At 37.1% G+C, this 24,570-nt stretch overlaps 8 protein-coding genes across 8 annotated transcripts; 2 read left to right on the top strand and 6 right to left on the bottom strand.

The window, feature by feature from the left end:
* Positions 1–277: 277 nt before the first annotated feature.
* On the top strand, positions 278–5,698 carry FDP41_005591 (uncharacterized protein; the record flags this gene model as incomplete). Its single annotated transcript, XM_044709132.1, has 1 exon — positions 278–5,698. The coding sequence occupies one exon, from the start codon at positions 278–280 to the stop codon at positions 5,696–5,698; it is 5,421 nt and encodes a 1,806-aa protein (XP_044560310.1).
* Positions 5,699–5,906: 208 nt separating this feature from the next.
* Positions 5,907–7,432, bottom strand: FDP41_005590 (uncharacterized protein; the record flags this gene model as incomplete). The annotated part of the gene is made up of 3 exons (XM_044709131.1): positions 5,907–6,056; positions 6,173–7,065; positions 7,237–7,432. 3 exons carry the CDS (start codon positions 7,430–7,432, stop codon positions 5,907–5,909), a joined length of 1,239 nt encoding a protein of 412 aa, XP_044560309.1.
* A 557-nt stretch (positions 7,433–7,989) lies between these two features.
* On the bottom strand, positions 7,990–10,807 carry FDP41_005589 (uncharacterized protein; the record flags this gene model as incomplete). The annotated part of the gene is made up of 3 exons (XM_044709129.1): positions 7,990–8,775; positions 8,892–10,216; positions 10,489–10,807. 3 exons carry the CDS (start codon positions 10,805–10,807, stop codon positions 7,990–7,992), a joined length of 2,430 nt encoding a protein of 809 aa, XP_044560308.1.
* A 2,128-nt stretch (positions 10,808–12,935) lies between these two features.
* Positions 12,936–14,813, bottom strand: FDP41_005588 (uncharacterized protein; the record flags this gene model as incomplete). The annotated part of the gene is made up of 1 exon (XM_044709128.1): positions 12,936–14,813. The coding sequence occupies one exon, from the start codon at positions 14,811–14,813 to the stop codon at positions 12,936–12,938; it is 1,878 nt and encodes a 625-aa protein (XP_044560307.1).
* A 618-nt stretch (positions 14,814–15,431) lies between these two features.
* On the bottom strand, positions 15,432–17,375 carry FDP41_005587 (uncharacterized protein; the record flags this gene model as incomplete). The annotated part of the gene is made up of 1 exon (XM_044709127.1): positions 15,432–17,375. One exon carries the CDS (start codon positions 17,373–17,375, stop codon positions 15,432–15,434), a length of 1,944 nt encoding a protein of 647 aa, XP_044560306.1.
* Positions 17,376–17,595: 220 nt separating this feature from the next.
* On the bottom strand, positions 17,596–19,925 carry FDP41_005586 (uncharacterized protein; the record flags this gene model as incomplete). Its single annotated transcript, XM_044709126.1, has 2 exons — positions 17,596–19,472; positions 19,529–19,925. The coding sequence occupies 2 exons, from the start codon at positions 19,923–19,925 to the stop codon at positions 17,596–17,598; spliced, it is 2,274 nt and encodes a 757-aa protein (XP_044560305.1).
* Positions 19,926–21,488: 1,563 nt separating this feature from the next.
* Positions 21,489–23,894, bottom strand: FDP41_005585 (uncharacterized protein; the record flags this gene model as incomplete). Its single annotated transcript, XM_044709125.1, has 1 exon — positions 21,489–23,894. One exon carries the CDS (start codon positions 23,892–23,894, stop codon positions 21,489–21,491), a length of 2,406 nt encoding a protein of 801 aa, XP_044560304.1.
* Positions 23,895–24,072: 178 nt separating this feature from the next.
* Positions 24,073–24,537, top strand: FDP41_005584 (uncharacterized protein; the record flags this gene model as incomplete). Its single annotated transcript, XM_044709124.1, has 1 exon — positions 24,073–24,537. One exon carries the CDS (start codon positions 24,073–24,075, stop codon positions 24,535–24,537), a length of 465 nt encoding a protein of 154 aa, XP_044560303.1.
* Positions 24,538–24,570: the final 33 nt, after the last annotated feature.

Below are 24,570 nucleotides of genomic sequence, written 5' to 3'. Positions count from 1 at the left end.
AACAGTCTTGAATTCAATCAGAGGGTTTTCAACGTCCGCCGATTATTAATTGTTCGCTGGCATTGATGACCATTTACAGAGAGTTGCTCAACATGAAAAAATTTTTTTTGTCATCCTTAAATGTACATTTTCAGGTTGATGAATTTCTGGTGTCCTTACTGCATGTAACACCGGATGCCATAAAGGTAAAAGAAACATCCACTCATGAGAAGCTTTGGTTTTTTATTTGGTCAAAGACAAACAGTGAGACATCGTTGTGAAGACACATCTGAAAAAAATGTTGCAACCTTCTCGAAAAGCAGCTAATGGTCTCCTTGTTCTTTCTCTCACATGCCTTGTTGTAATGGTGATATTGGTGGTTTGTGGGATTCCTTACTCAGCCGTCCTGGGTGACAGGACTTGCTTTGGAGTCTCTTCATCTGATATTTCAGTGTGTGGAGGAAAGGGTCTGTGTGGAAGCAATGACAGTTGCACTTGCTTTGATTTTTCACCCAACAATACACTTTATTCACACCCAAACACTGCAGGATATTCGAACTCTCTTTCTTCGACAGGTATTCCTCGTTCAATGCTTGTTTCTACAGATGAGACGCTCATGATCGTCATACGAAAAGATGGCCTTTTAATCAAAGATGAATTTGAAGAAGATTATTTGATAAGTTCGAATGACGCAAATGGTCAAGTTTTTGACGAACTTATTCTCAATACAGATGGATCGCTTGAACTGAAAGGACCAGGGTTTAATCTCGCCATTTTTGATCCATGTATAGGAGGAACACCTCCCTATCGGTTGATTCTAGGAGATACACATTTTACCATCTATGATTCGTTGATGAACATATGTCAAACAAGTTTGGATGATGAACTCCCCATAAGTGTGAATGTGAAATATGGTGGTCCTCAATGTTCAGAACCCATCTGCTATGGAATTAATGGAGGAAACTCAAGTGCTTGCGAAGGACATGGTAGTTGCTCAGAACCAAACTCTTGCTCGTGTTTCACTGGATACTATGGAGAGAAGTGTCAATATTTTAGATGCAATGGAATTCCTTCTGACTCCCCATTGGCCTGTTCATCGAATGGCAATTGCACAGCTCTAAATCAGTGTGACTGTTTTGAGGGATTCTTTGGCTCCCAATGCCAAAACTTTCAATGTTTTAATGTTTCCAACATCAATGAGACTGTATGTTCTGGACATGGCACCTGTGTAAAAACAAATCAATGCAATTGCACTCCATCCAATCAGTATTTTGGAGAACAGTGTGAAATAACATCGTGTTTTTCAATCATGTCCAATTCCACCAACCCAAAACCATGTTCTGGCCATGGCAAGTGTTTTGCATTTAACAATTGTTCCTGTGACTCTTCTGACTATTTTGGTTCACAATGTGATCAGTTCAATTGCTTTAACATTCATAAGGACAGTAGCTCGGTATGTAGTGAAAAAGGAACCTGTACAGGTCCCAATCGTTGCACTTGTTTGAATGGCTATTATGGAGATCGATGTCAATTCTTTGATTGCTATGGAACACTCTTTTCGAATGAATCTGCATGTAGTGGCCAGGGAACCTGTTCAGGTCCAAATCATTGCACTTGTTTGAATGGCTATTATGGAGATCGATGTCAATTCTTTGATTGCTATGGAACACTCTTTTCGAATGAATCTACATGTAGTGGAAAAGGAACTTGTACAGACCCCAATCATTGCATTTGTGTGAATGGTTTTTATGGAGATCGATGTCAATTCTTTGATTGTTTTGGAACACTCTTTTCGAATGAATCTGCATGTAGTGGCCACGGAGCCTGTCCATCGCCAAACAGTTGTAGTTGTCTACCAAATTATTGGGGAGAAAAATGTCAAGAATTCCAATGTTTTGGTATTCATCTGAACTCTTCTTCTGTTTGTAATGGAAAGGGACGTTGTATTGATTATAATATTTGCAGTTGTATCACTGGCTTTGAAGGAGTCGACTGCTCTGTGAATTCGAACTCGATATCCTTATTTGCTGAAAAAACAGAATACTTTATTTCGAGTAGAAACAAAACAATTGTATGGAATGGTCATGTCATCATTGACAACACGACAGAAGTCCTGAATGAAACTATTGTTCTCATGATTCAGTGTATGAATTGTACTGGCACACACGAAATTACAACTCTAGTCAGTACTCTCTCGAACAAAGATACAAAGATATTCAATCTCTCCTTGTTTAACATTTCAACTGCTGGGAGGTATAGATTTGTCATGAATGCAACTCTCTTCAACAACTATTCATCTTATAGATATTGGAAGACAAGAATTGTCGAATTTTATGTCACCTTTTTAGGAGATCCAACACTAGTCCTGTATGGTTTACCTCATGCATTGGTCGCAAATGTCGAACAATCTTTTCAGGTCATACTTTCAGGTGTGAAATTTCCTCAAAGATGTGAAGAAATTCCCAACCATTTCCTTGGAACGAACAAGGTAATGAATAATGCCTCACAGTTGGTTTCATTCTCATTAGAACTTTTAGACTTTTCGAATAATGAAACTCAATGTTCGACCTCTGGAAAGACATTTGCTTCTGGAACTCTTCTTGAAGAAGGATCTTACACAACTTCGATGCTTTCTCCGGTCATTGTATTGCAATGTACCTTGGTGTCTAAAGGAGCATCCATGTCACCACTCTCTCTGAAGGTTGTGCTCACCAACGATATGGATACGGCAGATACTCTACAGTTCAGTTATGACATACCATTGCTAAGTTTTAACGTTCCATCGTTAAGAAACAATGTGACGATCACTCCCATGAACGGAACTGCCCTTGACACTCTTTTTTCTGTTTCTCTGACGGATTTGGATGAATTGAAAAACATTCCTTCCCCACTAAGTCCCTTAGAATTTGCTTTCGGATTTGTTTGGAAGGATTCACAGACTTCAAAGAATGCCAGATTGACACCTTTTTCACTTCAGTATGAAAATGTCACATTCGCTCTACCATTTACTTTCTATCAAGGATCAAACCTTAAAGAACTATTAGATATTGTAGTATTTATGCGAGATGCTTTCTCCAATGAATACCCTCAAATTATTGGTCAAGTGGAGATTTACCCAAACACCAACGTCAACAATTTGGCTGAGAAAGTGAAAAATAATAAGATTTTGGCATTGGCTGCCACATATGATCGTTCAATTCTCTCCTCTCAAACATCCAGCAATGCTTCTCTTGAAATCACCCTTTACGCTCTTCAACAGTTAAACCTCTCCGCTCTTAATAAGGATAATTCAGAATCCTTACAATCACTAACACTTCTTTCAGAACAAACCTTAATAGAGCATCGCATTGCTTCTGCAATCACTGATAAGCTTGATCAATTCCTAAGTGAAATGAAACAAGTCTATACGAATGAAAAGATGAATTTGGGTTTTGTTCAAAACAAGGCAGATAAGGATTTACAATCTACTCTCGAACTCGTGTCCAATTTAATGAAGAATGGATTTTTCAAGGATGAAATTGTAGAACTTTGTCAACAAATTTCAACCATTGCACAAATTGGAGAGAACCCAACATTGCTCCGTTCTGATTCTTCAAACATACCAAAGTTTTTATTCTCTGAACTTGTGAACATTTCAGTGATGAGCTTCATACCGGATGTTTCTCTTCAAAATCATTCAAAGAATACATTCCTGCAAGATGTAGAGTTCAATATTCCAAATATTCTCTCAAAATATCATGGTTTCTCCCAGGAAATTGGCATCAAGTTGGTCTCCTTTGAAGAGGGAGTGAAAACTCTCCAACACGACCAAAATCAACTCATTTCACCAGTGAAAGATTTCTCCTTCTCAAGGAATATGAAAGATCTTGATTTACGGGATTTGTCAGAGCCAGTAGTGTTATCCTTTACCATTCAAAATCAAGCATTGGATCTCAATATTTCACAACTGTCATGTCGATATTGGAATGAAACGACCGAATCATGGAAAACGAATGGATGCGTGCTGCTGAAGGTGGTGAATGAACCTCGTCAAGTATTTTGCTCGTGCAATCACACGACCATGTTCTCTGTGTTCTTGCATCATGACAATTCCTCGATTATGGAAGAACCTATTCGACAAGAATTCTTGGCGACATTATTTATTGGACAAATAACAGTGGGAGCTGTGTATTTCCTTGTTTCATTAGTAATACTGATTGCACTATTCATCTTTCGATCGGAACAACCTGTCAAGAGTCGATTATTCACTCCCTATGTTGGAATGATCAGCTTGATGATTCAAAGTATTTTAATTTCTATGACTCAGAAAGGAGTTCTATTGTCAACCGTGCAAGAGAACATTTCAACTCAATCAAGTGTTGCAAAGTGGGAGGGCCCATTACAAAGCGCCAATATTCTTGGTAATGTAGTCATGATTATTTCAAATACTTTTAGCATTACTGCCATTGTGTTTTATTTGCTTCAAGTGACTCGATTCCAATTATTGAAATACTTCTATTACAAAATGAGTAGGAGCAATCATGAAAGCTTGCGAAAGACAAAGGAGGTACCAAAACTAATAAGTATTTCAATGACACCAAAGATGATCAAGTTCATGATATCCAAAAAGTTTTCTTCACTCTTGTTAGTGATTTGTTTGGGTTTGAATTTGGCTTTTTGGACTTTATTTGTGATTTTGGTAAGAACAGAAACAATGTTACCCATAACATACACCTTTATTGTGTCAATTTCATACACAGCATTTATATTATGTTGTGGACTATTTATTACGGGCGTCTGCGTGAGTGATTTCCTATATTCATTTATTTTCTCGTCACGAAAGCAACAAACAGATCAAGAAGGTACACAAGTGATGTCCATTGCGACCCAACACACGGATGAAAAGCCTAAAGATAAGAATGGTGAGGTAGTGAAAAAGGTGACACAATGGCTTCAAGTGAAACCTCTTCGAGATTGGTTTGCAACATTGGATGCTCCTCTCTATTTCCGAGTGGAAATGATTTTATTTGTGTTGTGTTACGTCTTTTTAATTTGCAACCAACTGACAGGTCTTTATACCTTAATGAACAAGGAAAGTTCCTCACAACAAGTCATGGTCTTAGATGTGATATCATTCGTATTTGAAATTTTATATGTCGCAATGTATATCATGGTCTTTGGTGGCTTTGCATTGCTTGTTTTCCTTGTTAACAAATTGAAAGCTCTTTCCAAACAAATGAAGATAGGTCAAGAGCCACAACAAAATCAAACGGAATTTCAAGCCCTCTTGGACAGCAAGGAAGGAAGAGAACTTCTTGAGGAATTTTGCAAAAAAGAATTCTCACTGGAGAACATGTTGTTGTACAAGGAACTAATGCATTTTAAAGCTCAACAATCACTCGCTGCCATTCATTCTTTCATGAGAAACATTTATACGAATTACATTAATGCAGGAGCCCCAATTGAGGTGAATATTCCATCCGAATGCAGAAAAGAGTTTATGAGGGTTTTCCAAGAGCTGAATGCCACTTCACGAGAATTGAATGACATCAAGAATTCGAAACAGTCTCCATCTCAAGAAATCTCCTCATTTGAACAATGCATGAACCATCTCACTGAAGAAATTCTAATGAATTTAGGAGATACCTTCTCGAGATTGGTCGCGACGCCGCAATACACGCAATTTCTGTCTGTGATGAAAAACAAGAAAGACATGATGAAACAAGTAAATCTTTTGTAATTGATCACAAATTTGAACCTTTTTCTCTTTTGTGTTCCAACTATCACATCTTCAAGAGACCTAGAAACAAAAATGCGCAACAACACTAACCAGCAGTTTCCAAGTTCCACAATTAAAAGAAATAAACGTATACGTATAGGAATAAATTAAGGCGAGAATAGGTTTAATCTTAGTGTCAACAGTTCAAATCATCTATTGTACATGAAATTTACAACTTTTGAGATTTCCAATTCACATTTTCAATGATGGTAGCAGTTGCAGCACCGTGACCAATACACATGGTTTGCAATCCATAACGTTTACCAGATCTTTCCAATTCATTGACGAGCTTAGTCATCAAAATAGCACCAGTTGCTCCCTAATTGAGTGAATTATGTGTCAGAATGCATGTTATGAACATGGTACGAGGATATATTTCATGAAATTGGACGTTGAGTGTAAAAAAACACATTTCCAAAAAAAACAAAGACTTACCAATGGATGTCCATGAGCAATAGCACCGCCGTTTGGATTCAACTTGGAATCTGGAACGTTGAAAGTCTTCTTCCATGACAAGACAACACTAGCAAATGCTTCGTTCACTTCAAAAACGTCAATATCAGAAATTGACAATCCAGACTTCTCCAAAACCTTTCTGGTGGCTGGAATGACACCATCCAACATCATCACTGGGTCACAACCAACAACAACTCGGCTAACAATACGAGCTCGTGGCTTGAGGCCCAATTGTTTGGCCTTCTCTCCAGAGCACAACAAAACTGCGGCAGCACCATCGGAAATTTGACTTGCGTTAGCAGCAGAAATAACACCATCACGCTTAAAGACTGGCTTCAATTGTGACATCTTTTCAACATCGACTGGATAACGAATACCTTCGTCAGCCTTCAACCAGAATTCCTTATCACCCTTGTTTACCTTAATTGGTAAAATTTGTGAGTTAAAAACTCCCTTCTTGGTAGCTTCGAATGCCTTTCGGTGAGATTCAACAGAAAATTCATCAATTTCCTTCTTTGAAATCTTGTAGTGTTCTGCAATCAACTCAGCACTCACACCTTGATGAAGCAATTTATGAGGGAATGGAGCAAACTTTGGTTCCTTTGGATTAGTTGTGACTTGGAACAATTCAGGATCGCAATCACTTCCCATGGGAACGACAGACATCATTTCAACACCACAAGCAACGACCATATCCATGTCTCCCGAAGCAATTGCTTGAGCAGCAAAATGCACAGCTTGTTGTGAGCTACCGCACATACGATTGAGTTGAACACCTGGAACATTGACAGGATAACCAGCTTTTAAGAGAGCCAAACGAGGAATATTGGCACCTTGTTCCTTGACTGGAGTGACTACTCCGCATACAACATCTAAAAGTTTCATCAAAAGGTCAAATACCAATTGGTCAATAACATCATTGAATGGCATTTTCGTGACAATGTATTTAAATCATCATCATTGTCATTTTGAAAAGTGATATTAAATGTTGAACATTGAAAATATACGCTCTTCTTTTTCTTTTCCACTGAACACAAACATACCTTCAACTTCAGCCTTATTCACATTACATCTTGAAGTAACATTATCCAAAACCATTGACAACAAAGTAACAGGATGAATTCCATTCAAAGATCCTGAGCTTCTTCCTAATCCAATAGGAGTTCTTACACAATCTACAATATAAACATCACGTCCACATGTGGAGGAAGAACCAGCAGTTTCGTTCATGTTCAACATTTTCCGATAATGATTTTAAAAAATAGATGAGGATAATGATGGGGAAGATGATGATGAGGCTCTCAAAGATCTTCTTGGCCAAAGGAAGGGAATTTTTTTTTAATTCTTTTTTCGTTCGCGTTATTGAGAAATCAACGGTCCGATCGATCGGGTGGGAGAATTTGAAATTTTCCTTCGCGTTGTAAACCTGCGATCTTTCGAGTTGAACTGGTGGAAGGTATCGAAATGAAGGAATGAAAGTTCGAAAGCAATTGATCGATCCAATTCATCGATACTGGCAATCCTGGTTGATTAAATAACCTCAATGAGGTAATTTAATTAATCAGGATCGACAGATTGGATCGGATTGCTCCAGCGATTATTTTTGAACTTTCTATCAGTCAATCCCAAAATCCGATCTAATTAAATTTCTTCAATGAAGTCTTGGATAGTGTGACTGGAAGAAATGGAAAGCAAGGTTGTTGTTGTTGTGTTTGAATGTTCATTGAGATTGCTATTTGTGTATGTATTACAAGGTTGACCTTAGTGTGGACATTTTTGTGAAGACATCATCATTGTCAACAATTAGTATGGTTAGTCATTGAGGATGTTGAATCTGAAGTGTCCGTGCTCTCCTCATTTTCTCGCTCAATCATAAATCTTGAAAAAGTGTCATCCAAAATCATTCCTTTCACAACAACTTCCAACTTGTCAAATAAATCCAATTGACCATAACCACTGGCAATTTTCTTATATTCTGTTTCGAGAATTTTCTGAGAAACATTGAGTGGTTGAGGTGAATTTGGTAGCAAATGTCGTCGAATGATTTCCTTTTGAAGAACTGCTCGTTCCTTAGATTTCGAAATGGTCTTGTATTGTTCAACCATTTCAAGGAAGAGGAAATTTTCAGAACTTCTTTCCTTAATTGTGAATTCTTTGAACTTGTTCCTTAATTCCTTATCTGCCATGACTTTATCAAACTTGGCGACTTTTTGAATTTCCATTAATTTTTCTTGTTGCATGGTCAACATGTTCTTCAACTCGGTTTGTTCTGACAAGTTTTTCATGACAATAATGAAGGCATCACCAATCACACCCTCTCGAACAGTCATTTTCGTTTTGTTGACACTCACGTTCACAGGATATTTGCTTCCGAGATCGGAGAAGAGAGTCGTTTCAAAAACTTCACCACCACGAGATAAAATGTCCAATTTTTCTAACAATTCTTGAAGTGTGGAATAGTTCGTAATGTACTCGTTGATTAAGTGATTTTCAAAAGGTGCGGATTTCATGGAATGTTGCAATTGAGGTTTTTTCTTTAAAATTTTGTTCTCGAAAGATGAATTGATGTTAATAATTAATCCCTGTGTAGATGAAAATGGATGATGAACCATTTCATGTAAATTTGAATCCATAAAAATTTTTAGAAGAATTGAATGTAAAAGAACATGATAGAATCATTAAAAAGATGATTACGTACCGATGAGCATTCTACAGTCACCACAAAATCTGTAATGCTATTCAAAATGCATCGACTCTTTTCCTCTTCAATGGCAGTTCTTTCCAATATATTTTGCATCATCAAATTGTCATTGGCAAGTTTTGATTGTGACACTTCCAACGCCACCAACATTCCATTAATATCCGCAGAGAGATCTCCCAATTCATCTGAGCTCATATTCACAAGTCTTCGAGAAAGATCATTCTCATTCGTAACGCTTCTCACAAAACGTCCAATTTTTAACACTCTTCGCAACACCACAAATTCCACAAAAATCATCACTGCAATAGCCATAAGAATGACCAACGCCAAAATAGCAATGGCAGTATAGAGGAATGAAAGCCATCCCAATGAATACACTTCTCGTGAAATATCTGTTCGAATGACCACTGCTTGTTGTCCACTCCAATCATTCACAAGTTTAAATGAAGAAAATCGTGTCGATCCACTTTCAGTAGAAGTGTAACATTGTCTCTTTTTAGAGTCATCATAAATCGCACCAGGAAACATGGTAAATGGTGTTTCAATGGTCCATGAATCTGATGTTGAAATGGTGGAAGCATGTTGAGTGGATAAATAATTCTTCAATTCATTCACCGAATCAAAGCCCATATATTTCCTTAATACTTCCAAATCGGTGGAATCTCTCAAATCAAAGAATGTATTACATTGTTGATTTCTTCGAGCAAGGTCTAACATTATCGTTGCTGTAATGTATCTCGCAAAAATCATCAAGCCATTCGTTACTGAATTGTCTGTGGGTTGAATGGGTTGAGCAGTCACCATAATAATATTCGTATGATTGGTGTTTTCTGGCAATAGATCAGAACTGATTGGAGAAATTCCACTTTTTTTCATCAATTGATCGACCGTAAGTGATGGAATTAAAAAAGTTTCTTGTCTCTTCTCTGGAATGCTCAAATTAACGAAAAAACTTGAATCCAATGTTGTCAACTCGACCGGAAATTCACTCACTTTCACACCTCCAAAACAATTCACACCTCGAAAGAAGGTTTGATTTGGAAAATACATCATGATATAATTCAAATTTGCTCTCTTCATATAATCACACGAAAAGTATTCATTGAGAAGAACATCTGCCTTCTGAACGCTTTGTTCTTGGACAATATTGAACACATCATCCCAAGCTGCATATTCATAGAGTTTGTTAAAGAGTACATCAAAGTCGTCGTGAAGAGAATTTGAAAGTTTTTTCACAGATTCCTCTCCAAATCCTCGTTCGACATTACGAAAGGAAAATTCGAAGGAGAGAGAAAGACCTAGAGAGCATAGACAGACAACCACTGTCGAGTGTGGTCATAGTGATGATCATGATGGTATTGTTAGGAAAGTTTTTGTTGTTCGTTGTTGTCAAGTAGTACCAATTTGTGGATACAGTGACATATAGCAACCATGTCAATTGGACCGATTTGGAAATAATATTCATCATCAAATTGTGGAATTTTGAAATCATAATATATTGGAAATAGACGACATGAAAAAGAAGAAATCAAAATTTCACACATGAGTTTTCCAACATATGTTGACCATCAACTGTTCACACACTTCTACTTACCAATCGATGTCATCAACAAGGCCGTCACTGTTTTCAACCGTAATCCAAAAAAGCGAAACGACCTCATCCATGCAGGTCCATCCCCTTCTCCTCCACCAGGATTCAATATGGCTGATTGTTCATGTTGTTGTTGATGTGGAAAGTCACCTACACCACCGAGTTTTGGAGAGTCAAATCCTGCTGTGCTTTGTGAACCTGTTGAATCTGCTCCATTGTTGTTTTGATTCACGATTCCAGTCCATGTTTTGTTGTAAAAGGAAGAGTTGGTGGTGGGTTTTTTAGAAAGGGACGACGAACTGTTGTTCATTTCGTACATCATGATGATGAGAAAGAGAAATTGTGTTACAGAGAGAGTTGTGTGAGAGAATGGATGAAATGACTCGAAATTCCACAAAACAGTGTGTGTGAAATACTTTTTGAACACAACGACTTTTTGTTTTGTCGTACGATTGATCAGTTGTGGACAACACCACTGGAGTCAGTAGTGGTATCACGTAGCAGCAGAAGCACCAGTGAAATAGAACGGGCTTTTGTGATGGTAATAACCGTGATGTTATTGTTTTGTGAGATGAAACAAGATAAACGTTGTTTTTCTTCAAGGTTATTTGCGCATTTGATGCGGATAGTTACTTGCGATAGGACTTTCCACTTTTGAGTGTGTGACTGGTCACGAACATTGACAATGAATGATTGATATCAAGGAATCGAGCTGTAGATGTGAAGAGGCTACTATTTCATTTTATCTCTCAAAGATAGCTGCCCGCATATGGCCGAGTGGTTTTTCTGGAACTGTGGCAGCCAACTGGTCCAGCGTTCGAATCCCAGGGGTTGCTGCTGTTATCGTGAGCAGTTTAAACACCTTTACTTCCGGGGTGCCTGCTAGGAAGTCACTACGTATCTTACGTTCGGCTTGTAAATAATGTACATAAAACCATCGAACAACGTTTATCATCGAATAAACCCATCCCTGAATTTTATCTCTCAAAGATTCTCATTTCCACCATGACTTATCACTCCTCACACACAAGAATCTTGTGCTGATTATGCCCAAAAAAATCAGAACATAGCAAGACAAGCCAATAGACCCAGTTGCAGGATGGATTTGGCAATCCGGAATTGAAAAAAAATAAAATGTTTGGGACGCTACCATGTCGCTTGCAAGAACAATCGAAACAAAACAAATATAAACTGTTACCCTGATCAACCATCATCAGCACTTCTTGATCAGCATCATTCACAACCTCATCTACTTACCATCAACTTCATTGCTTCAACACCGATCACTGATCGCATCATCATTAACAGCAACAACACTCTCCAGCACAATGCCAAAAGAGCAATCAAAGAAGATCACACCTTCCCAACCTTCAAAGATATCAAGTACACCAAAAAGGCAGCGTCGTCGTTACAAATATCATCCATTGGAGGCCTTTGTTAAAGTGGATAAGATACCAATCACCATGCATCCAAGCCCTCTCAATTTAATCCATTTTACTCACAACTCCCATCGGAAACAAGCTGCTCGTATGGAACTCAAGCTTTTCAACTTTTTGTGGGACATGAATTCTCCTTGCAACGGCCCAGCACGGACTCGATTGCCAATCGGTGAGTGTAAAGAATCCGTTTTTGATATGTATATGTGTAAGACTATGGGGCCCGAGAAGTATGTTCGTGTGGAGCAATATTCTCCTTGGATCAACCGAGAAGGTGACATTGAACGGACTCGTCACATCATTTACGAATTCAATTATCCAAACTTTCCTTCTTTCGGGGATGGGACTTGGGCAAAGAATTATATGAGTGTCGACCAAAAGCATGTAATTGACAGCCTTAGAAAGAGATTCAACAGGCCCATTCGCTCAGAACTTGAAACTGTTCAATATCCTTGCATTGCATCCAAGTTGATCATTTCCTACGACACCTCATTCGAATTATATTATGCACACCTCAGTCATTGGGTACAGTCAAAGAATGGAGATTGTTGGATTGAAAGTTTTTGATTTCATTCATCATTGCTAGGACATCCTTTCCGTTTCTTGTGTGACATTGTTGCAGTTACTCTCCCAGCGAAGGCATTGGTGTCTGTATCTTTGGAAGTTTGCTTCTTCCTGTTCTCCTTGTCATTTTCTTGGATCTTTTGAATCATCATGTTCAAATTATCACGATCCGTAATTATGGTTGGATCCACTAAAGAAGCATCATACCATTGATACAATTCCTTTTGTGGTTTGACATGACTTGCATTCCAAGAATAAAGCTTTTTTAAACGTTTTTCATGCCAATATGTTTCTCCTGTTTTTTCCTTCAAGTCAATTGCGACTAATACCTTTCGCCATTGCCACAATAGCAATTGTTTGGTTGGGTGTATTTGAGTACAATCCCCTCCATTGTTAATAATTCGATTAAACATTGCATGGTGAAATAAATGAGACCGTTCGAATCCCTGGTTACTCAAAATCGAGAGTGATAATTTTTCTTTGAAAAGAGCTCATTATTGAGGGTACATGAATTATAAAATGGAAATAATGAGCTTTAATTCCTTGAGTCCATATTGAAAAACACGCAACTAAGAATTGCATTATCAGTTTGTCCAATTCCGCAATCTTATTTGCTGTCAATACATTGTCATTATTTTCGTTATCTTGATGCATTTCAATAATAATGATAATATTTCGCAACAATTTCAGAATTTGTAAATATTTTTGTTTGGTGCTTGGTTCAATATTATCAACAACTTTCTCAATATTTTGTAAAATAGTGTTACAATGATCTCCCGACAGCATACATGACTTGGTTGATGATCGTGCTGAGGTTTGAGAAATTCCATAATTCGATATTCGTTCGTGGAACTCTTTCCAATTAAATGTTTCCAATCCATGTAATGTTTGTATATTTTTCTGAATCTCATATTTGTAAGTTGTTGATGCCATATAACCAATAACATTTTCTACTAGCCTCTGTTTGATATGAAGAGCACATAGTATTGTTTGTGACGGAGAAAAAGGTAACTGGCCGTCAAGAGAGTCGCGTGGAGTTGATGCAAAATCTACAATAGTTTGAGCCATACAATAGGGACATAAATCAAATGAGAATGTCATGCCTACATTATGCATGTCTGAAACATAAAAAAGGCAAACTTGATGCTTCCCAAAATATTGTTTTTGCAAAACACGCTCAATCTCATCGTGAAGCGTTCCAATTGTTTCTTTGATACTTTCTTTTGTTTCCTTCATCTGAAATAACCCAATATAAAACACAGAATAAACAGCCTGCGATGGAAACACATCTCTTAAATTGAGTGGAACCAATGCAACTGCAACTTGTTTAACTCCATTAATTTCTCTACCATCTACCCCAATTTTAAAAAATATTTTCTTGGGTAATTTTTTCCCTAATGACATACATAGCTTCAGAATATAAAATATGGCTTGATCTAAGTCTATAATATATCCAATGTAGTTTGAACTTGGATATCGTAATTTGAAAGTTTTCTCAACTTGTTCATTTAGTGATTGTTTCGATGTTGTCATCTCTTTCCTTGTCGGGAGTAATGTCATTAAATTGACTTCTTTTCGTAAGTTATGATATGTAACATCAGAAATCAAGTTATTATCTCGCCAATATTGCACAATAGTTACATCTTTCTTTTCAATTAGATATTCTTTCGGTTTTTGATAACGATGGCTGTATTTAATATTTTGCTCTAATTCTTGGATTACTGTTTTAATACCTTCATCAGTTTGAAGATAACATTCAAGCCATGCATGTACATCATGTCCTAAAGTACCTAACATTTTCTCAAATATAGACACTATTTCTTTTGCTCGATCTTTCGCTCCACGGTTGTAATTGTCTTGATTTAATTGAATACCAGGGTATTTGTGAGGACATGCTTGGACTTTTTGGTGTTTACAACAAGCACATTCCCAATATTTCAATTCTACTTGTTGATCATTATCAGATTGTGCTTGAGAACGGTTGAATGAGTCACATGTATTGGATTGTAAAGCGGTATCAGTTGTATAACAATTTTTCCATTGTTCAATATTATATTGTTGAGAGTAAATTGGTTGTGTTGGGAATTGTTGAGGCTGTGATTGCTGTTGAGGCTTGAAATAGTTCCAAAGTGCAAATTGGGACAAATATGTCTCACAAGTCTGGTCTGCCAAAATGAATGGTTCGACATACTTAAGCCCAGAATATTGTATACAATTTTGAGAAGCGTTCCATTGATCGTTCCACTGTTGAGAAAGGTTAGGATCAGTGTTTGCTTTTTCCATACTATCTACTGTTTGAGTAATCTTGAGAGGTTGTATTAAGTTCATGTTGCTGATTTGCATCATTAATTATATCAGAAGCTTCTACTATAATATTATTTTCATGAATATCATCATCATTTTCATTAGAGTTCTCGTCAACAAAATAGGATGCAGCATCAGCAACCAATTGATTGAAAGCTTCATCTTGGTCCTCGACTTGAGGCTGGTTGAAAATTTCTTCCATTGAATTATCAAATAATTCATCGTCATCCATACGTGTATCATAGTGATCACTGTTGTGATTGGGATGTGTTTGGAACAGGTGTTGAATTAATAAATCATGATGATCTTTCTTCGACAACTTTAACAGAGTTCCAATAACGGCTGCCAAGCTTAACAATAATTTCCAACAACAAGAGCTTGGGTTTAATGTGTTTGCCATAGCTTCTTTCGATAATATTGCAGATTTTTTGATTTTTCTCCTTTTTAAAGAACGATCCAACAATTTCATCGGCAGAATAATATTGATCGCCTTCGTATTGATAGGTATGTAAAGAATGAAGTGCAGGAAGGTGTTCTTGAATCTCTAAAGTTTTACCCATCGCGATGAATTTTAATAATTTTTAATATATAAATGATGATGAACTCTACACGAATTCTAGGAAGCCAATTTTTGTAATATTGTCAACAACATGGCTGTAATATAACAATTCCGAAGTGTGATTCAAAAAGGAAATGAAATCTTAATACTCGAAGCCCGAAAGTTTGTTTCGCTGGCAGTTTTGCTATGCAAAGCGATACACTCAGTTTCACTTTTTTCTCCTTATTATCTTTTTTTCGGAGCGAAGAAGAATTCTTCTTCAAGGTGCATGCAGTGAGAGATTCATTCTCACTCGTGATACTACGAGGATCATCTTTGGATGGATCGCTTTGAACCTGTTGATCTGCATTTCTTTGCATGGCAATATATTGTTTGCATTGTAACTTCTTAGAAATGTAGGTGAAGGCCTTTCCACATTTTCGAATGGCTGGGAGTACGATTTCGAGATCTTCACGCATAGCCTCGCCTGCATATTGCAAAGCCATTGGATTATGCTGAATGGCCAACTTAACCACTTCCTTGTCACTTCTCAAATCATCACCCACCCTATGAAAGAGATAATTATCCAAAGCGAACTCTGGGCTTTGAATCACTGTCATTACAATTTCACGGTCATTTGAGAATATAGAGGGTAAATGGTAAAAAGTCTTTGCGTTGTTTTTCACAGCTTGCAATGCAAATTCTCGATATTGGCTAATCGGTTGTTGAAAATCAAACTTTTTCAAAATAAAAGGCGTTGTTTTACATGCAAGAAGGGCTAATTGTTGGTTTCGTCGAAATTCTTCAGGAAGAGATTGAAATAAGTATCCGTCATGTTCAATGGCATAACGCAACACTGTTTCGTTTCCATAAAGACTCGGATCAACATACTGGAAGGCCTTCACATTTCTTTTCAGAGCCGTCATGACCACTTCCTCATCACTTCTCAATTCCTTAGAGGCATACGAAAGAGCATTTGGATACGATTCTATTGCCTTCATGACCACTTCCCTATCATTTCGGAGTTCATGTGAGGCTTTACGGAGCCATGATCCATCAATTTGAATCGCTTCAAGCATGAATTCCTTTCGGTAAAAGAGTTCATGGGTAATCGGCAAGTACGTGAGGCATTGAGGATCCACACGAAAAAGCTCCTTCACAAATTTCAGTTGATTCCGTAATTCTTCCGAACAGAATTTAAAGGATTTTGGATTTTGCAGATAGGCCTCCCGAACGATCTGAGGATCTTTCTTAAAATCGGAACAAGCATATTCCAAACACAATCCATCACATTGGACACATTTTAAGGTCATATTGCGTTGAGAGGCAAAGGTGGAAGGAATCAAACTGTACAAGGATCGATGCACGCTATAAGGAAAATATTTTTTTGTTTGAAACTTTTCTTGGTCGTAGAGGGAGAAGTGGAATGGACGATTCTGCATGGTCACGAAATGTTTGAAATGAACGCGTGTCTGATTTAATCGAATCACACCCTTCTTGGGATCCAAAGTCAAGGCATTGGAATTTTGAGTGGAAAGTCCTAAAATGATAAATTTTCGAGAGTGATCATATTTCCAAAGCTCTACACGATTCAGAAGGTTATTGACATGAAGTACGTCGTCACTCCATGAGGGTCTTCCATTCGTGATTTTCAGAAATTCTCTCAAACACAATGGAAATTTTGTTTTCAATTCCATTTCTCGCTGAGAAAGGACTTGTTCATCGACAGGAGGCTCCGAAAGTGGTTTTAGTAAACACCTATTCTCATCGTGCCACATGTAGAGAAATTCGCGTCTCTCCACCACACGACAAGCCTCTTGAAAGCACCTGCATACCTGTTGAACCATTTCACGATCTTGGTCTTGTATGAATTCCACCACATTTTCAACTGTATCGGAAGCAAGAAAGAGTGTAATCATGACGGAGGATGAAGAGGAAGAATCATGTCGAGAGAAATCATGATGAGAGTGTGGTGTTGTTTCGGGAGAAATCTTGTCATCCCGAATGCTGTCATTAGGCAAAGCAGTGCTTTTGAGACGAAGAAACATTTTTTTTATATGTTCAAGGTGAGGATTGAATTGATTTCGAATCGAGTTCTTGGGAACATCATGAACGGAATTATACAAATGCTCTTTCTTAACAGGTACATTGTATCTTGTTCTTTGTGAGGTAATAGACACTTGTGACTAATCCTATCTATTAATTCTCGAGAAAAGAACGTTAGTATACAACCTTATTGGTAAATTTCCATAAAATTCACAACGATTCTTAATGATTTTCCAATGCCTGATTAATTTGTTCTTGTATCTCTTTTGAAAAGTATTGCAAACTTGAAGGGCATGCCTTTGAAAGTTCTACCAACTTTTCAAATTCATTTCGAACTAGCTCAGCAAGAGATTCAGCAATTTCCTTATTTAATCTCTCTCTCTCAGTTCTTTCAAAGATCTTTTTCAGGATAATCATGTCCCTATCCCAAAGCAAATGTACCAGGCGAGTTGAAAAATAACAATTATAGGTATACGTGACATGTATGATAAATTGTTTGGTAATCAAAGGAACCACAAGATCTGGATTCACATTATTCAATAGCATAAAATGTGTATGGGCGCTCTTTTTGACAAGCTCAATAGCAACCTCATCTTTTGACATATGTGGAAAGCCAATAGTGGATCGAATATATCCCGTTTTTGAACTCCTCACTAGAGCTGCAACTTGGGAAGGAGATATCACCTCTTCAATACTAGAAATTCCATCAAAATGACTCGTATAGAGATAACGTAAAAAATTTGAATATTTTGTGACATGGTCCCTCAGAATTAATTTTCCAGTTTCTGCATTGATTGAAAATAGAACGTCATGAACCATTTTTGGATGTTCTCTTTTCCATTTGAAAAACAATCTTGCCTTCTTATTCCATAACTGTAAATAAAATTCCTCCGTTCTTGCATTTTCAGGAACAAGAGCCAAGCTATAAGGCAAGCTTGCTTGAATAATGCTTGAATCAGTTTTTAAATCTTCAGGAAGGCTTGAAAACAAGCCTGGATACATTGAAATCATTTTTTTCACAAGAACCTTGTCTCCGAAAGCAAAAGTGACAAGTTCTAAAGCCAATTTCTTTGCAATTTCATCGACACATTTTGATTCCAATGTCTTTGTCAATACATTTTTTGCTAAGGCAGGTGTCATTCTGCCACTCTTCATGTATTTCATCATGTAGAGTATGGTTGGAGCAGAAAGCGTTTTTGAACAAGTAAAGAATGCAAAATATGCGTGATCCTTCTCTGTGAGGCGTTCCACAACTTCCATCATGCTCCACTTTCGGAATGGTGGATAAAATTCCATGCCATCAATTGGTTCACCAAAGTTATTAAAATAATAGGCATAGGGTTCGAGAGAATAAGAATTTTCTCCCCTTTCCATATTTACCATGCAATGTGCATAAAAATACTTTTCTAGTAATTGATAGGCCAGTTTGTAATTTTTGAGAATGAAAAATGCAACCTGCAAAGCATCAAGCATGATATCCTTTGGTAGTTTTGTAAGTTCTACCAATTCTTTCAACACGCTCAGTTTTTCTTTCTTGAGAGCGAAATGTAAAATTTCTCGATCGATCATTTCACCTCTCGAAAAATAATAATACAGAACATGTCGAGTGAGTCTCGAAAATGCGAGACCTCCACTGTAGTGATGATAAACAAGTTGGTTACGGCTTAGATTACAAGAAAGAGCAGCTTTGAGTATGTCATGGTCAATCGTCACGCCATAAGGTAAGTTGTTCAGTAAGGCGCCATTGTGTTTCATTGCAGCGATCATTACTTCCTTGTCAGATCTTAATCGAGTGGATAATAATATATAACAATTTGGGCTTTCACGAGATACTTTAAATGCCTTCTTTAGGATGAAATCTTTGTCATCAAGCAACCTCGCAGGAGCGTACTTAAAATCATCAATACAATCAAGAATGACATCTTGTTGAAGCGGTCGAAGATACATGTCATCATTCATTTCAAAAGATGAATCATAATAATCTGGTTTGAAATATCTGAATAAATTTCGTTGATATTTTCCTGTTCGAATTAAAAAGTCAAAAATGTCAAATTGTAATGCTTTGGAGAAGTTGGGATCGTCACTTGGGGATCTTTCCACTGATTGATCAGTTTGTACATGGATAAATAATATTGAGAAAAACACAATGACGTACCAGTTAATGTAATAATTGAATCTGCATTTAAATCGGGTGAGCTCATGAATACTTTCTTGAAATCCTTTGAAATCTTCTTTAACACTAAATATCTCCGATTATAGGTCAATATTTCAGCAAAAGCTGTACACACCAAAGAAAATCTATTAAAATCGTACAAGGGAATAAATTCAGAAATGTAGAGCCAATAGTCTTCGGAGAGGTGTTGTTGTTGATTGGCATGATGATCGGAGACCTCATCATGATGCTGATATTGAATGCTTTTTGAAAAATCGGGACGTGATTCTTGGATGGTTTCTGCTAAATTGGTGTTGAATTCAAAGTCAGTCAAATTGAACACAAAGTCTTCATCATCGTCGACCGATTGCTTGGAGTTGGAGGGATTGATGCTGAACATTGGTTATTTTTGTTTTATAGAGGAATGTGACAGATCAATTCAGAAATCGAATGTTCATCATGAGACAGTTCGGTGGAAGGATGTACAATTTCTACATTTTCTGAAATTGTACATCCTGTATGCGCTAAGAAGACTTCGCCTGGCTCATAGGAAATTAGAACAATGTTCAAGTTTGATAACAACTGGCAGATGAGAAAAAACATGACAACAATGAAAAATATATTTTCATGCTTCCAAAACATCTACCACCAAAGAACAGAAAGTTTAATCTGATTTACCCAAGTATGGGCATTGGCTTTAGAACTATCAACATGATTATGAGAGCCCGACTTGACGACATGAAAACATTTAGTAATATTGACAAAATTAACAGGAAATTTACCCACCTCTGCACCTGTGGTGACAAAGAGACCTTCACCCACATACTAATGAAATGCCCTAATTACAAGACCGAGAGACAAGCAATGTGGATTAATCTATGCAGTATTGCCAACCAATCTTGCACTAAGGAGAAGAAAAGAAAAGTAAGAAAGATCATAGATAAAATCAGAGCGAATGCAGATGTATGGGCATTACTTGGGGCTAAAATCGGATTAGGACCGAAGTGGGATAAGATCTTTTCAAAAGAAGCATACAAACAGGTGAACTTAATATGGATGAAACGCAATGACTACTATTTTGAAAAACTCGGAATCAAATGGGATAATGAATTGCATGGATATGCAAATCACCCTTTAATTCTAACCCGTCACGACAACAAACTCAAAAGCTGTATATAATCTTCACCATCTTTTTGGAAACGAACATGATTACGATCCTTGTGGATCCGTTTGCTCCCGCAAATAAAGTCATGCCTAGTTATTATCAAAAAAAAAATATTTTCATGCTTAAAAAAATTTCTGCAGATTCGTGCGTTTTGATTCACCTAGTGACTTCCCATTCGCACTCTCACCACTTGCTTTCTTAAGCTTCTAAGGTACATTTTTAGCTGATTGGAATGTTCTTGTGGTAAGGATGAACATTGTGACGGTGTATTTCCACCTTGATCTAATCTTTTCGACAAGGATTATATTGAGCTAACCAAAAATTTTTTATTATTATAAAAATCATTAATTTAATTCATCTAGTTATAACAATTGTCATGGATCAACCAAGCAATTGCTTAACAGTATTTCTTTGGGCTTCACATTTCTTTGGTTTTCTCCTTTTTTCAGGCTGAGCGGATTTTGTAGTTTTTTACCTTCTCATAAAATGCATAAAGCCAATTGACAAAACAAGCAGTCAATTTGAGAAAGGAATACAATCTGTGCATCTTCCCATTCGAAGACAATCATTACGCTTATCGGAATGTGAGATCCCTTGTACGACCTACAAAGGGTAAATTAAAAAACTTTTTTAGGAGCAGAGGGAATCGAACCCTCGTCTAAGGAACCACAATCCTTCATTCTACCATTGAACTATGCCCCTTTATTGGAAATGATATTTTGGTAATTCACACCTCCATATTCACTTGATATGTTATGAACGGAGTGAAGGCTTTAAAATACAAATCGTTGAAAATATTCAAAACTGTTTCTCCAGTTCTTCCTCTTCCATCATTTCCATTCCCCACTCTTTCAACAACTCCACCAATCGATGAACCATTATCTTCACGATATTAGATTTTTCTTCAACTCTCATGAATAATTTCAACGAAGCAACAAATGATGGATGATTTTTCAGCATTTCCAAACACTTCTTCTGTCCAATGTATTTTCTCAACACTTCCATTCGTGACAGCAACTTTTCGAGTGGCATGGATGGTTCCTTTGCAGTGATTTTATAATTGATAACTCTGTAATTCCTCGTCACTCCTCCTCTAACTTTGAATGATATCGAAAGGACCTTTTCAACAATAATTTTATCACTAGTACCCGAATGTTTCTCCTCATTATTACTACTACAACAACAACTTGGTATCAAGTAAGCAAACACACCCGTCCTCTCATTGATTCCACCAAGATTCAGTTCGTGTTGTCGACTTTTAAATCGTTCTCGTTTTTTAAAACCTTTCATGTGGTGATGGAAGTGACCAATCAAGGTTGGTTGATGAAACGATGTATTTAACACAATTTCAAAAACGTTTGCATTTCGAAGAGCATTTTCCAAAAGAACATGTCCCATATGACGACGACACCCATTCTCACATGTTCGTTCCATCGCTTGTTCAATCTCATGAGGTCGATAGAAAGAATACAATTGACAAAATATTGTTTCAAAGGTGGAGAGAATAAATGTCTTCAGTGATTCCTCCTCCTCTTCAAATACATCGAGTTTGAAACATGTTTCTTGAATCCACACATTTAAGCAACTTGTTAATGAAATGTCAATGTTCGAAATTTTCCATATTTTTGATAACACTTGACATAGAGTTTGAATGACATGATCCTCTCTTTGAACCAACAGTTTGATGTTCTTCATGACATGTTGTAACAAGTGTGAAATAGAGTCGTTTGCATTCACTCTTTTAGTAAGAACATTGTTTGCATGTTCCTCGACCATTTGTAACAATTGAAATAATTGTTCCAATCGAAAGGTCAAAAATAAACTCGTTAAAAGACCACTATTAGAAAAGAGAAGAGCCACAATGTGAAGTGTTTTCTCTTCCAGTGTTAATGAATCGTTGTGTAAAATATTTGAAGAGAGAAGGGTTGTGAAAAGATCGGTTTGAGAATGTTCGCAAGTGGTTTCAAATGCCAAACAGGTGGTATTTAGAATTTCACTTTGAATTTTGAACCTGTCACTTCTTGGATCCCATGGAACTTGTTTAAGACTCATGGAAAGAGGTACCTTAAACTCTTCATACAACAATTGTAAAAACTCGCACATTCTTTCTCTTTCCATATTTGAAGAGGACGTTTCATACTTCTTTTTCGCAATCATCTTGTATTGTCTTTCAACAAACTGGTTCGAATATTTGTGATGTGTGGTGAGTAAAAGAGTCACAGTCTGATTTACCTGAAAGATATAGTTGGGATTTTGCACCAATTGAGTATGTTTTTTAAATTTCCTTCTGAGAAAATTCAAGTAATTTCTCCATGGTTCATTCGAAGAGAAATTCAACATTGGATGAGATGTCCATGATCTGTTGTTATTATTATCCATGATTGAAGAATTGAGTCCAAATTTCCCACCATTCAAATACAGTTCAACAAAATGTTCTGAACTATTTTGTAAGCGAATGACATGTTCAATCAGCTCGTGATCATTGATCTTTGAAATGTGTGTTCCTCCAAATAAATACAGCCACGATTTTGGTCGAAATGGAACTTGACACAAGATGGTCTCAGCAATGGCATGAATATTCTGCAAAGAAATTCCTAAAAATTCCCAAAATAAGCGAACCGAATCATTCTCTGAACACTCTGTCACAAAAACTCGATAAAAACATTGCTTATTCACGAGCAAGTAATTCATGAATGAATTTTCAAGTAAATCTTCAATTAAGAATTTCCGTTTCTTGTCTGCATAATTATGGACATTCACGACTCGGAGTTTCCAATGTTCTTCTCTTTCACTCGGAGCGACATGTAGTTTGAAAAATTGAGGAATTATTCGAACCAGCACTTGCTCGTGTGTGCTGCATGTTGAACAAGTGGTGGTCTTGTCATACTCCGAGAGCATTTGAAAAAAGGGACATGTGAAATCGAAAATATAAATCAACAGCTCCGCTGGTAGATGGTTCAAGCAGCAGCAACATTTTGACATGAGCTTGATGGATCTCTTTGTGGAATCAAATCTTACTGGACGCTGTTGCTGGGACTTTATGTTGGTCCAGTTTTTCTTTTTTGGAATGCCAGAAGAAGGAGTTGATCCGAGTCGTTTTCGAACTGTTTTTGCTTTGGGATGATCGATCATGTCCTGATCTATGGATTCTTCCATTAAAATTGAAAAATAATTCGAGATCAACTCTGGAGAGGAAGGAGACATTGTTTTTTTAACGACCTATCGATTGTGTTGAGACATGTCATTTGCAATCGAACGGTCTAAAAAACCATTTTGGAAATTGAATCGAACCAAAGGCATGTGCTAATTCCGACATTGATCTGGCATTCAATGTCATGAGTGCGTGCGAACACTTGCCTCCTCCTCTCACACTCACAAAAAAATGTATTCTCAACACTCCTTCACTGTGCCATCTTCATCTGCCTTCAATCAAAATGCAATCTTTGGTCCCATGTTGGCCACCATAGGTCTCACGTTCATTGTGTGGTTCTACATGTATGTTCGTAGAATTAGGCTCATCCTCACTTCGAAAGTAAATCCAAATGATTTGACACCTGCCATGTTGGCACAAATGTCACCTCCTGCTGTAGCCAATCCATCCGACAATTTGAAAAACCTTTTTGAAGTACCAGTGATTTTCTATGCATTGGTGGTGTATTTGTTTGTGACTCATCAGGTTGATTCTTTTTATGTGTCATGTGCATGGATTTTTGTGGCATTTCGTTGTTTGCATAGTTTGGTGCATTGCACGTTCAATCTTGTGAATTTGCGTTTTACTGTCTACATTATTTCGACTTTGTCTTTGATGGTCATGTTTGTGAGAGCTTCGATTGCATATTTAAAGTAGTTCACCTTGTTGTCGTCAGATACTTTTAACTCA

The sequence above is a fragment of the Naegleria fowleri genome (assembly GCF_008403515.1).
Source record: "Naegleria fowleri strain ATCC 30894 chromosome Unknown tig44, whole genome shotgun sequence".
NCBI classification, from domain to species: Eukaryota; Heterolobosea; class Eutetramitea; order Acrasida; family Naegleriidae; genus Naegleria; species Naegleria fowleri.
This window is presented reverse-complemented; position numbering and strand designations above follow the sequence as displayed.